Source organism: Balaenoptera ricei, chromosome 9 (assembly GCF_028023285.1).
Source record: "Balaenoptera ricei isolate mBalRic1 chromosome 9, mBalRic1.hap2, whole genome shotgun sequence".
Classification (NCBI taxonomy): Eukaryota; Metazoa; Chordata; class Mammalia; order Artiodactyla; family Balaenopteridae; genus Balaenoptera; species Balaenoptera ricei.
The window spans coordinates 47,022,350-47,035,016 of record NC_082647.1 but is presented as its reverse complement, the minus strand read 5'-3'; the positions used below and the strand labels follow the sequence as shown (position 1 = coordinate 47,035,016).

At 43.7% G+C, this 12,667-nt stretch overlaps 1 protein-coding gene across 3 annotated transcripts in view; it reads right to left on the bottom strand.

The window, feature by feature from the left end:
- Nucleotides 1-772: 772 nt before the first annotated feature.
- Nucleotides 773-12,667, bottom strand: part of NOD1 (nucleotide binding oligomerization domain containing 1) — a 100,694-nt gene continuing 88,799 nt past the window's right edge. For all 3 annotated transcript variants that reach the window (XM_059933664.1, XM_059933663.1, XM_059933665.1), the window contains one exon: nt 773-1,909. In XM_059933664.1, coding sequence (XP_059789647.1) covers nt 1,837-1,909 — 73 coding nt within the window. In that variant the 3' untranslated portion in view covers nt 773-1,836. The remainder of the gene's footprint in view (nt 1,910-12,667) is intronic.

The following is a 12,667-nucleotide window of genomic DNA, read 5'->3' as shown; positions in this document are numbered from 1 at the left end:
AGTGCTCATTCCTTTGTGCTTTCTGGGCACATCTGCCCAGAATCTCTGGTAGAGTTGCTGCCTCAGGGGCTATTAGGCAAATACCCAAATCTGGGGGTGCGGGCAGAGTGGGTAGAAACCGCCAAAGCAGTGCCTTAGGGGAATGGCCCCCATGTGGCTGAGTGACTGTACAGGATTTTGCCCCTAACTTTCAGGACCAACTTCCTGAATTGCACCCTTCCTAACAGGGGCTGCTGTATAAAGTCAGGCTGGACTTCTGAGAACTCCAAGGTACTGTTGGAGGGCCCCCTCACCCCTGCCCCTCTCATGCTTGGCCCCTGTCAGCTCGGTGCCTCTTGCCACAGTGGGTCCAGGCCCACCTCTGTCCTCCCCTCGGCAGTGAACAGCCAAGGAAGGTAGTGGACGTCAAACCCGGCCTGCCAGGGCCCATCATGGCACGGTGCTGAGGGATGTGAGGTTCAGCCGTGCCAGCATACCCTGGCCCCAGCCACTGGGGACTCAAGTTATTCCCTCTGAGAAGCCACCTGTGTGGATCGGGTGGTCAAATGGAGAGGCCTCAGATGCTTCCTGTGCTTTTTTCGGTCCCTTGGTGGGTGGAGAGGCCTGCGAAGGATCACACTGAGGATGCCTCTTGCCTTCCCTCGTCAGGCTCTCCTCACAGCACGTCACCCCAGGGCCCCACCCCATGCAGTAAATGCCTCTGAAGGGGTCACAGTGTGCTTGCCAGGCCAAGTCCCCTTTTAAAATCCCAGACTCAGGCAGTTAGAAAAAATGAGTGTTTTCAGTATTTTACTAACAAATGAATTGGCAAAAGAACAAGTTCTCTCGTGATACCTCCCCCTTTCCCCCATTTAGCGTCCACCAGGTGCCCGCCACGGTGGCAGGGGTCGGACGCGCTCGCTGGGTTCTCAGCGGCTTGCCTTGCCTCCAACTCAGTCACTCGCACAACTGCTCGGGGGCAGGAAGAGACTTCCCTTCCTCAAAAGGGCAAGCGAGAGAGAGAAGCTCCTGTTTGGATGCCAGGGCCACATGGGCAAGCCAGGCCTTATTCCTTTTGGAGGACGGCGCTGGTTCTTCTTCCTGGGACAGAGCACCTCTGCCCACAGCATCAGTCTTCCGAAGGTCAGCCCCGACCCACGAAAGCCCTGAGTGGAGCCTCAGCATTACGAAGGCATCGTCCTGTCCCTCAGACTGGCTAAGAGGAGGGCATCCTGCGATCTTTGTCAGCAGACGGTGAGACTCCAGGACTAAGACGTAAGCCCATGGCGGGTCCTTCCTTTGGCACTAAGTCCCTACAGAACCTTGGATGAGTCAAATCCCCACACTGTACCCCCCTCAGTATCGACAGCTGTGAAGTGGGAATAATATCAACACATGGGGAAGTACTGAGGAGGAAGAGAACGTTGCATGTAAAACACTTTTGTTCATTGAGCGCCTTTTCCCCAAGAAACATGGCACCAACTTTGCACCATGTCCCCAACTCTTCATTGAATGCGGCAGTGACCGACTCACTCTCCCTGGTCTTTGGGCAGGCGTTTCTATGAGCTCAAAGTCTCATTCCTCTAATTTCAGATTAAAATAATCATGGCTATGCATTAACATCTCTTCAGAGTATGTTTACAGTCACTAAAACGGCTCATACTTTTCCTGCAGAATTGTAACAGCTACTCAGGGACTCTGCCAATCAGAGTGCCTGCACAGAGCTCATTTTGCACCACGAAGGCAGGAATCCTGGAAGTTCCACCTCGGCAGACACTGGATGTTTCAGACATCCAAGACAGGCAACCGGACAGAGTCACCCCCAGGGCCAAGACCCACCCACAGGAAAACATCCCCTCAGAAACAGACAATCCGCTTCTCGCCTTCAAAGACTTTGGCCTCCTCTGGCTTTATCAAGTTTCCATTTAAGCTGTTGGAGAAAAACAAAGAACACAAGTAAGTGAGAGACTATTGTTATGCTCCTTCCCATTATGTGTTCCTAACACACTCTTGTGCTTCACACAACCCTGAAATTAAGGAACAGAATCTGTCCAACACTTGTTTTTTCTTTTTTCTTTTTTAAAATTGAAGTATAGTTGATTTATAGTATTGTGTTAATTTCAGGTGTATAGCATGGTGATTCAGTATTTCTGCAGATAATATTCTGTTATAGGTTATTACAAGATAATGGGTATAATTCCCTGTGCTATACAGGATATTCTTCTTCTTTGTCTATTTTATATATAGTAATTTGTATCTGTTAATCCCATACCCCTGATTTGTCCCTCTCCCCTTTGATAACTACAAGTTTATTTTCTATATCTGTGAGTCTGTTTGTTTTGCATATACAAGCATTTGTATTATTTTTAGATTCCACATATAACTGATATATAGTATTTGTCTTTCTTCCTCTGACTTATTTCACTTAGCATAATTTTCTCTAGATCCATCCACGTCGCTGTAAATTGCAGTATTTCATTCTTTTTTATGGCTAATATTCCATTGTGTGTGTGTGTGTGTGTGTATCGCATATTAATCCAATCATCTGTTGATGGGCACTTGGGTTGCTTCCATGTCTTGGCTATTGTAAATAGTGCTGCTTTGAACACTAAGGTGCATGTATCTTTTCAAATTGGTGTTGTAGTTTTTTGTGGATATATACCCAGGAGTGGAATTGCTGGGTCATATGGTAGTTCTTTTTTTTTTTATTTTTTTTTAAGTAATCTTTTATTTATTTATTTATTTATATATTTTATTCTTGGCTATGTTGGGTCTTCGTTTCTGTGTAAGGGCCTTCTCCAGTTGCGGCAAGCAGGGGCCACTCTTCATCGCGGTGCGCGGGCCTCTTCACCATCGCGGCCTCACTTGTTGCGGAGCACAGGCTCCAGACGCGCAGGCTCAGTAATTGTGGCTCACGGGCCTAGTTACTTCGCGGCATGTGGGATCTTCCCAGACCAGGGCTCGAACCCATGTCCCCTGCATTGGCAGGCAGATTCTCAACCACTGCACCACCAGGGAAGCCCCATATGGTAGTTCTATTGTGAGTTTTTTGGTTTTTTTTCACTGCACATTTTTTATTTATTTATTTTTTAAAATTAATTTATTTTTGGCTGTGTTGGGTCTTCATTTCTGTGCGAGGGCCTTCTCCAGCTGCGGCAAGCAGGGGCCACTCTTCATCGCGGTGCGCGGGCCTCTCACCACCACGGCCTCTCCCATTGTGGAGCACAGGCTCCAGACGCGCAGGCTCAGCAGTTGTGGCTCACGGGCCCAGTTGCTCCGCGGCACGCGGGATCCTCCCAGACCAGGGCTTGAACCTGTGTCCCCTGCATTGGCAGGCAGACTCTCAACCACTGCGCCACCAGGGAAGCCCCTATTGTGAGTTTTTTAAGGAACCTCCATACTGTTTTCCATAGTGGCTGCACCAATTTACATTCCCAGCAAGCGTACAAGGGTCCCCTTTTTTCTACATCCTCTCCAGCATTATTTGTAGACTTTTTGATGATAGCTATTCTAACAGGTGTGAAGTGATACCTCATTGTGGTTTTGATTTGCATTTTCTAATAATTAGCGATGTTGAGCACCTTTTCATGTGCCTGTTGGCCATCTGTAAGTCTTCTCTGGAAAAATGTCTATTCAGATCTTCTACCCATTTTTTAATTGGGCTTTTTTTTTTTTTTGATGTTAAATTGTATGAGCTGTTTGTATATTCTGGACATTAACCCCTTGTTGATTGCATCATTTGCAAATATTTTCTCCCATTATGGAAGTTGTCTTTTCATTTTTTCGATGGTTTCCTTTATGGTGCAAAGGCTTTTAAGTTTAATTAGGTCCCATTTGTTTATTTTTGCTTTTATTCCTTTTGCCTTAGGAGACTGACCCAAGAAAAAATATTGCTATGATTGATGTTAAAGAGTGTTCCCCCTATGTTCTCTTCTAGGAACTTTATGGTTTCCAGTCTTACATTTAGGTCTCTAAACCATTTTGAGTTTATTTTTGTATATGATGTGAGGGAATGTTCTCATCTCATTGTTTTACATGTAGCTGACCAGTTTTATCAGCATCACTTGTTGAAGAGATTGTCTTTTCTCCACTGTACTGTATATTACCTCCTTTGTTGTAGATTAATTTACCATAGGTGCATGGGTTTATTTCTGGGCTCTGTATTCTGTTCCACTGATCTATGTGTCTGTTTTTGTGCTGATACCATGCTGTTTTGATTACTGTAGCTTTGTAGTATAGTCTGAAGTCCAGGAGGGTTATGCCCCCAAATTTGTTCTTTTTTCTCAGGATTGCTTTGGCAATTCAGGGTCTATTGTGGTTCCATATAAATTTTAGGATTATTTGTTCTAGTTCTGTGAAAAATATCATGGGTATTTTTACAGGGATTGCATTAAATCTGTAGATTGCTTTGGGCAGTATGGCCATTTTAATAATATTTATTCTTCCAATCCAAGAGCATGGGATATCTTTCCATTAGTTTGAATCACCTTCAATTTCCATCATCAGTGTTGTATAGAGTATAGGTCTTTCACCTCCTTGGTTAAGTTTATTCCTAGGTATTTTATTTTTCTGACATGATTCTAAATGGGATTTCTAAAACTTTCTCTTTCTAATATTTCATCATCAGTGTTACAGAAACACAACCGATTTCTATATATTAATCTTGTATACTTCCACCTTGCTGAATTCATTTATTAGTTGTAATAGTTTTTGTGGGGAGACTTTAGGGTTTTCTATATAGTATCATGTCATCTGCAAATAGTGACAATTTTACCTCTTCCCTTTCAATCTGGATACCTTTTATTTCTTTTTCTTGTCTGACTGATGTGGCTAGGACTTCCAATGCTATCAAAGTGGTGAGAGTGGACATCTTTGTCTTATTCCTGAATTTAGCATAAAGGCTTTCAGCTTTTCACCATTGAGTATTATACTGGCTGTGGGTTTGTCATAAATGACCTTTATGATGTTGAAATATGTTCCCTCTATACCCACCCACTTTGATGAGAGTTTTTATCATGAATGGATGTTGAATCTTGTCAAGTACTTTTCCTGTGTCTATTGAGATGATCATGTGGTTTTTTTTGTCTTTCCTTTCGTTAATGTGGTGTATCACTGATTGATTGGCGTATGTTGACCCATCCTTGTGTCCTGGAATAAATTCAGTTTATCATGGTGTATGATCCTTTTTATGTATTGTTGGATTTAGTTTGCTAATATTCTGTTGAGGATTTTTGCATTTATAACAAAATCATTGGCCTGTAGTTTTCTTTTTGGTAGTGTCGTTGTCTGGTTTTGATATCAGGGTAATAGTGACCTCCTAGAATGAATTTGGGAGTGTTCCCTCCTCTTCAGTTTTTTGAAATAGTTTAAGAAGGATAGGTATAAGTTCTTTATATGTTTGCTAGAATTCCTCTGTGAAGCTGTCTGGTCCTGGACTTTTGTTTGCTGAGAGTTTTGTTGGTTTGGTTTGGTTTGTTTTTGTTTTTATTAGATTCAATTTCACTTCACTTCTAGTGATCAGTCTGTTAAAATTGCCTGTTTCTCCTTGGCTCAGTCTTGGTAGGCTATATGTTTCTAGAAATTTGTCCATTTTTTCTACATTGTCCAATTTGTTAGCATACAAATGTTCATAGTATTCTCTTAGGATTTTCTGTATCTCTGTGGTATCAGTTGTTATTTCTCCTTTCATTTCTTATTTTATTTGGGTCCTCTCTCTTTTCTTCTTGGTGAGCCTGGCTAAAGGTTTATCAATTTTGTTTTTCTTTTCAAAAAACCAGCTCTTGGTTTCATTGATCTTTTCTACTTTTTTTTTTTTAATCTCTATTTTATTTCCTCTCCAATCTTTATTATTTCCTTCCTTCTGCTGACTTTGGGCTTTGTTCTTTTTCTAATTCCCTTAGGTGGTATGTTAGGTTGTTTGAGATTTTTCTTCTCTGAGGAAGGTCTGTATCACTATAAACTTTCCTCTTAGAACTGCTTTTGCTGCATCCCAGAGATTCTGGAAAATTGTGTTTTCATTTTCAATTTGTCTTGAGGTATTTTCTGATTTCCTCTTTGAGTTCATCATTGACCCATTGGTTTTTTTAGTAGCATATTGTTTAGTCTCCACATGTTTGTTGTTCTCCCATTTTTCTTTCTGTAGTTGATTTCTAGTTTCATACTATTGTGGTCAGGAAGAATGCTTGATATAATTACTATCCTCTTAAGTTTGCTGAGGCTTGTTTTGTGACCTAGTATGTGATCTATCCTAGAGAATGTTCCATAGGCACTTTAAAAGAATGTGTATTCTGCTTTTTTTTTTTTGGCTGTAGTGTCCTGTAGATATCAATTAAGTCCAACTGGTCTACTGTGCCATTTAGGACCTCTACTGCCTTATTGATTTTCTATCTGCATGATCTGTCCATTGTTGTAAGTAGGGTGTTAAAGTACCCTACTATTATTGTATTATTGTCAGTTTCTCCCTTTATATCTGTTAGTATTTGCTTTATGTATTTAGGTGCTCCTGTATTGGGTGTATATGTTAATGAATATAATATCCTCTTCTTGTATTGATTCCTTTATCATTATATAATGCCCTTCTTTGTCTTTGTTTTAGCCTTTGTTTTAGTCTATTTTGTCTAATATGAGTATTGCTCCCCCTGCTATCTTGTTTCCATGTGCATGAAGTCTTTTTCCATCCCCTCACTTTCACTCTGAACGTGACTTTTGCCCTGAAGTGAGTCTCTTGTAGGCAGCATATTGAAGGGTCTTGCTTTTTTATCCAATAAGCCACCCCTTATCTTTTGATGGGAGCATTTAGTCCGCTGACATTTAAGGTAATTATTGATCAGTATGTACTTATTGTCATTTTATTTCTTGTTTTCCAGTTGTTTTTGTAGTTCTTCTTTGTCCATTTCTTCTTTTTGTCTCTCCCATTGTGGTTTGATGCATTTCTTTATAGTATACTTGAGTTCCTTTCTGTTTGGTTTTTGTGTATCTGTTGTAGGCTTTTGATTTGTGATTACCATGGAGTTCATATATGTTGACCCATAATTATATCTACTTGCTTTAAACTGATAATCATTTAAGTTTAAACACATTCTAGAAGATCTACATTTTTTACTCCTGATGTCATAGTTTATATCTCCCTTGCTTATCCCTATACTGTTTATTGTAGTTATAGTCACTTTTATAATTTTTTTGTTTTTTTAGTATGATGGTTTTATTTACAAGTATATAATATACTGCATACTGTACATATGACTGTACAGTACAAATTTATGTTCACAGTTTGACATGACAAAATGTCATTATTGAATTCCATCTTTTTTTTTAATCCACATACTGGTTTAAGTGATCTTCAATCCTCAATATATATTTGTCTTTCCTATTGTTAGTTTCCCTTTCCTATAGATTCTTCTTTTCCATTTAGAGAAGACTCTTCAACATTTCTTTCAGGGTAGGTTTAGTACTGCTGAATTCTTTCAGTTTTTTGCTTGTCTGAGAAATTCTTCTCTCCTTATATAATCGTCTCTCCTTGATAATCTTGCTGGGTTGAGTATCCTAGGTTGTAGGTTTTTCCCTTTCAGGACTTTGAATATATCATGCCACTCCTTCTAGCCTGCAAGGTTTCTGCAGAGAAATCAGCTGATGGCCTTATGGGGGGGTTCCCTTGTATATGACCCTGTTTTATGCTTGCTGCCTTTAGAATTCTAACTTTTGCCATTTTAATTATGATATGTCTTGGTGTGGGTCTGTTTGGGTTCATCTTGTTTGTGTTTGGGACCCTCTGTGCTTCCTGTACCTGGATATTTGTTTCCTTCTTTAGGTTTGGGAAGTTTTCAGCCATAATTTCTTCAAATACATTTTTGATTCCCTTCTCTCTTCTCCTTCTGGAACCCCTATAATGCAGATGTTGGCACATTTTATATTATCCCATAGATCTCATATGTTGCTTTCATTTTTTTTTCATTTTCTTTCTGTCTGCTGTACTGATTCGATAATTTCCATTTTTTTATCTTCCAGATCATTTATGTGTTCTTCTGTGTCATTTAGTCTGCTATTCATTGCTTTTAGGGTGCTTTGTATCTCAAATGGAATTATTTTTGATTGGGTCTTCTTTTTATAGTTTTTGTTAAAATGATCTGTGCTTAGATCAACTTTCTTCATTCAGTTAGCATTTTTATTACCAACTTTTTGAACTCATTGTCTGTTACCTCTTTCATTACTTTAGGGGGGTTCTCTGGCTCTTTCAATTGGGAATAGTTCCTCTGCTTTTTCATTTTACTTAACTTTCTCTGTCTCAATGAATTTAGGTGAAACAGTTACCTATTGTGGTCTTGAAGGGGTGTTTTTATGTGGGAGTGTCCCTATGTAGACTGTGTGTGCCCAGTGTTTTTGGTGTGAGGATGGGTTTTGAATGTGGATGCCAGTCATGTCTTCTTCAGGATATGCTGGTCACTATCACCTTGATGGGGGTGTGGCTAGAATTGAAAGAGCTAGAGGCTGCACAGGGTGGTGTGATGCAGGACTTCCTCTCTGCTCAGTGGCCATCACACAGGGCAGAGGGCTGCTCCTAAACTGCTGCAGTGAATGCCCTGAGGGTCAGGCTCAAGCTGGCTCTGTTCCCTTTAAGTGTATGTTTTTCCTTCTCCCTGCACTGGGGCTTGTGCACTTACAGAGGTCCAATGGCACCGCCTGTGTAGGCAGCTGCAGCTCTGCTCAGATGCAGCCCAAGGTCATGTCTTTTCCCCATTTTGGTCATCCCAGATCTAGTGCAAGGTTGTGGTGTGGAGTGGGTGGGGCTGGAGCATTTGCTCAGCTAGCACTGGGGGTCATGGCATTATGGCTGTGGGAGTTGAAGCAGCTATGCTGCCATCAGACGTCTGGGCTGCTTCTGTAGTGCTGTTTTAATAAGTGCTAACAGTGGCTGCTGCTGCCTTACCTGGACCACCCCCCAGGTTCCTGGGCCACATCTGCATCCCTAGATTGAGTCTTCTCCCAGGACCTGGCTGCCCTAGATCTAGTGCCAAGCTGTGGTGTGGAATGAGCGGGGCTGGGGTGTTTGCTCAGCTCGGACTGGAGAGTGTGGTGACACCACTATGCTAGGGCAGACCTCGCTTTGCCCTGTCTGGTGGTAAGCAAGCACCCATGCACTCCTCACAACTGGAGTCTAGGCTTCTCCAGCCTGTCTGTCGTCCTAGCAGTTCTCCAAGCAGCCAATGGGGCTTGTCTCCTCTGTGTAGGACCCCCAGGACTGGGACACCCAGTCTCACTCCCCAGGGCAAGTATCCACCTGTCTGGTCTTCCTTTCCCTCTTAGTCCCCTCCCATGGGCTCTGTCCTGGCCTGATGCTTTTTTTCCCCATCCTATGTGATTACACGGGAATCTTTCTTGCAGCCTTGGTTGTATAGGAGTTCTCCTGCCAGTTTCCACAAGACTTGTTCCACATGTAGATGTATTTTTGATGTGTTTGTGGGGGAGGTAAGCTCCACATCCTCTTACTCTGCCATCTTGATGACTTGTTTGATATTCACATATTAATCCTTTCCAGCTACCATCACTCTATGGACTGGGTCTCACTAAGGTCACCAATAGCCTCTATAAACCTGAATTTAAATGACAGTTTTTAGACCTTGTCTTTCCTGACCCTCACAGGCATTTGGCTGTCCTGCCTTCTCCCTCCTCCTTGAAACACCACCTTCCCTTGGTTTGATATTATGCTCTCTGGTTTCTTTCCTACATCTGGCCACTCCACCTCTGTCTGTCTGTCTTTTTTATATCCTCCTCCATGTGACTTCCAAATAATGGATTTCCTCCAGGCTTGGGGCCTGGCCCTCTTCCCCAGAAGAACCTCATCTATCCCTGGCCTCATTCATATGTCAGTGAGCTGGGCCAGACCTCTCCACTGTGGAGCCACTTACCTACTTGACACCTTCATCTGGACACCTCCCAGGTACCTCAAAGTGGGCACATCTCCCCAGGGTTCCCTAGCTCCATGAATGGTACAACTCTACATCCAGTTGTGCAAGTTAGTAACCTGGGGGTCAACCTTCGTCCTCATCTTCATATTCTCTCTATCAGAGTTCTGTTGTATTCTCTAAATACCCCTAGAATGGGCTCCCTGGAACCTCTCCATATGTTCAGCACCACTGTCCTGATCTGAGCACCCATCATCTCTTCTCTGGCTCACTGCAGTGCCCTACTGACTGTCCCTTTACATGGCCTCTGGCCTCCTCCAATCCGCTTTCCTAGAGGAGCCAGAGTGGTCTTTTTACAATGCACATCTGATCACATCCCTCTTTGCTTCCAACTGTTCAATGACTTTTCATTGCTTTTAGGATAAAGACCAAAATACTTAACATGACCCACAGATATTTTATGGTCTAGTCTCCACCTATCTCCTCTGCCTCCTGTTGCTCCCTCTTCCCCACTGTCTGAACCACAGGCCCATCTGCTTCTTGCTGTTCTTCAAGGGCACCATGTTTTTTCCTGCCTCAGAGCCTTTACACGTGCTATTTCCCCACCTGGAACACTTTCAGCTGATGAACTCCTATTCATCCTTCATGGCTCAGTTTAAATGCCACTTCCTTAGGGAGACCTTCCCTGAAACCTCATCTGTATTAGGTTCCCTTCTTAGCTTTCCCCTTTCTAGCACTCATCATGATTGTGATTAAATAATTACTTGAATGATTTTTTTTCTTAACTATGTCTTCCTCACTAGAGGGTACACCCATGAGGGCAGGTCCATTTTGTTCACCACTGGATTCTTGGTACCAGCGTAGTGCCTGGCCCACAAGCACTGTGTTGTTCAACAAATGAAGATGCAGTGCTTTCCCTGGGGACTCAGCAGTGACCATGACACAGGCCCTACCCTCAAGGAGCTACAGTCTAGAGGAGACAGCCTCACAGGAAGCTATTACAATGGAGTGCGGTAAATGCTATAATTTACAATACCAGGTCATTGAACACTGCTAACTTCTGTCTTTGAAGACAGAACTCACTGGACCTCAAGTTCTTTTCGGACAGGGACAAGGCAGAAATAAATGTCAGTACAGATAATGAGTCCAAAGAGATGGTCCAAGGTCATCTGTGGCCCCAGGCAGAGCTGCTCCCTCATCTCCACTCCCCTGCTGGCTCAACCCCTGGACAGGGCCAACACAGCCAGTACCCTCACAGAGCCCAGTCCCAGGGACTCAGACACCTGGGATGAGCCAGGGACTGAAGTGAAGATACTCCTGGGCCAGCACCCGAGCCCTCCTCCTTGTCCTCTTTCCGAGTCCTCCCTGACACCAATGCCTCTTTCAGGTTCTGCAGAGTATGCCTTGAAGATTGACACCTGGTCCTACACAAATAGTTCCTTGTGTAGAAACAGCGGTTGTTTGTTGGTAGGTGACAAAGGCCCATTTCAAGCTTGACGGAATTAAAGCAGCTGCATATCCTTCAATCGTCCTAACCAGCCCCTGAGAAGGGTGGAAGCCAGCTGTAGTCCACAGACTGTCCTGCAGCCTGGCCTCACCTCCTCTCCGCCTCTGCCTGCTGTCCTCAAACAACAGAGTCAGCAGGAAACGGGCTGGTTCTAGGAAAGGATCACAGGCTGAGGGTGGTTGGAGAGTAACGTGAACTAAAATCCCATTGGCTCTCCAGTGCCTTGAGGGCTGAGGAGTGGGCTTCGGCCTCGAAGGCGCACATGCCACAGCCTCTCCATCGGTCTGCTTGGAGCTGGGCTCTCTTCTCTAGGACAGTGTTTTCAAATGTTTTTCTGACTGTGACCTCAAATGAGAACATTTTACATTGTGAACCAGCATCTATGTATACGTACACACCTACATCTGAAATGAACATTTCATACTAGGCACAGAGCATTCTGGTATTCTGGCTCCGTTTCATTTTTTAAATAATGCTGGTTGCAACCCACCAAACCAATTTTATGATCCACTAACAAATTCTAAAGCGAAATTTAAAAAACGCTATTCTGGGAGCCAAGGTCAGGGAGGTAGCTGTACCTTGATCTATTGTTTTTGGCTGTGAAATTCTTCTCTCCCGTCATGAAGAAAGGACTGTAGTTAATGAGCAACTACCCCCTGAGCCTGAGGGTTTGGCTCACGGTGAGGCTGCTCCGTGGATCTCAGGGCCCCCAGTGCTAGCATGAACTCCTGTGGTCTCTGTCCTCACGGGGCCCCGGCTTTGTGTCATGGTTCCCATGCAGGTCTGAGCCTCACACTCTGCTGGGCTGTCTCAGGCCAGGCCTGGGGGTCTGGATTCAGGGACACGGGGCCCTCTGTTCTCAGCTCGGTTACATCAGTACTCTGAGGCAGTCAGGGACCTTTCTGTCCAGTTAACTGCTGTTTCCCTAGCACTTAACCCAGTGGTGTAACCATTGTCACTAATGTGACACATAGCCTCCCCCAAATATGCCACAGGCCCAGTCCTACCTCGGGGCTGTGTGTCCCGTAGGAGGCACAAGGAATGAAATGGGGCTCAACATTGCAGCAAAGCAGACCACATGCCTTCCTTCTACTAGCATAACAGAAACAGGAAGTTGAAAAAGAGTACAATCAGCTCAAATGCAGCCTGGAAGCCCAGAGAAGGAAAAGAACATGCTTCAAACTCCAGGCCAGCATGGCCATCTCTCAGGCTCATGAGTCCCAGAGTGATTGATTAACTTTCAGTGGGAATCCCTTTCCCAGTCTGTCTGCCCCCGTGCAAC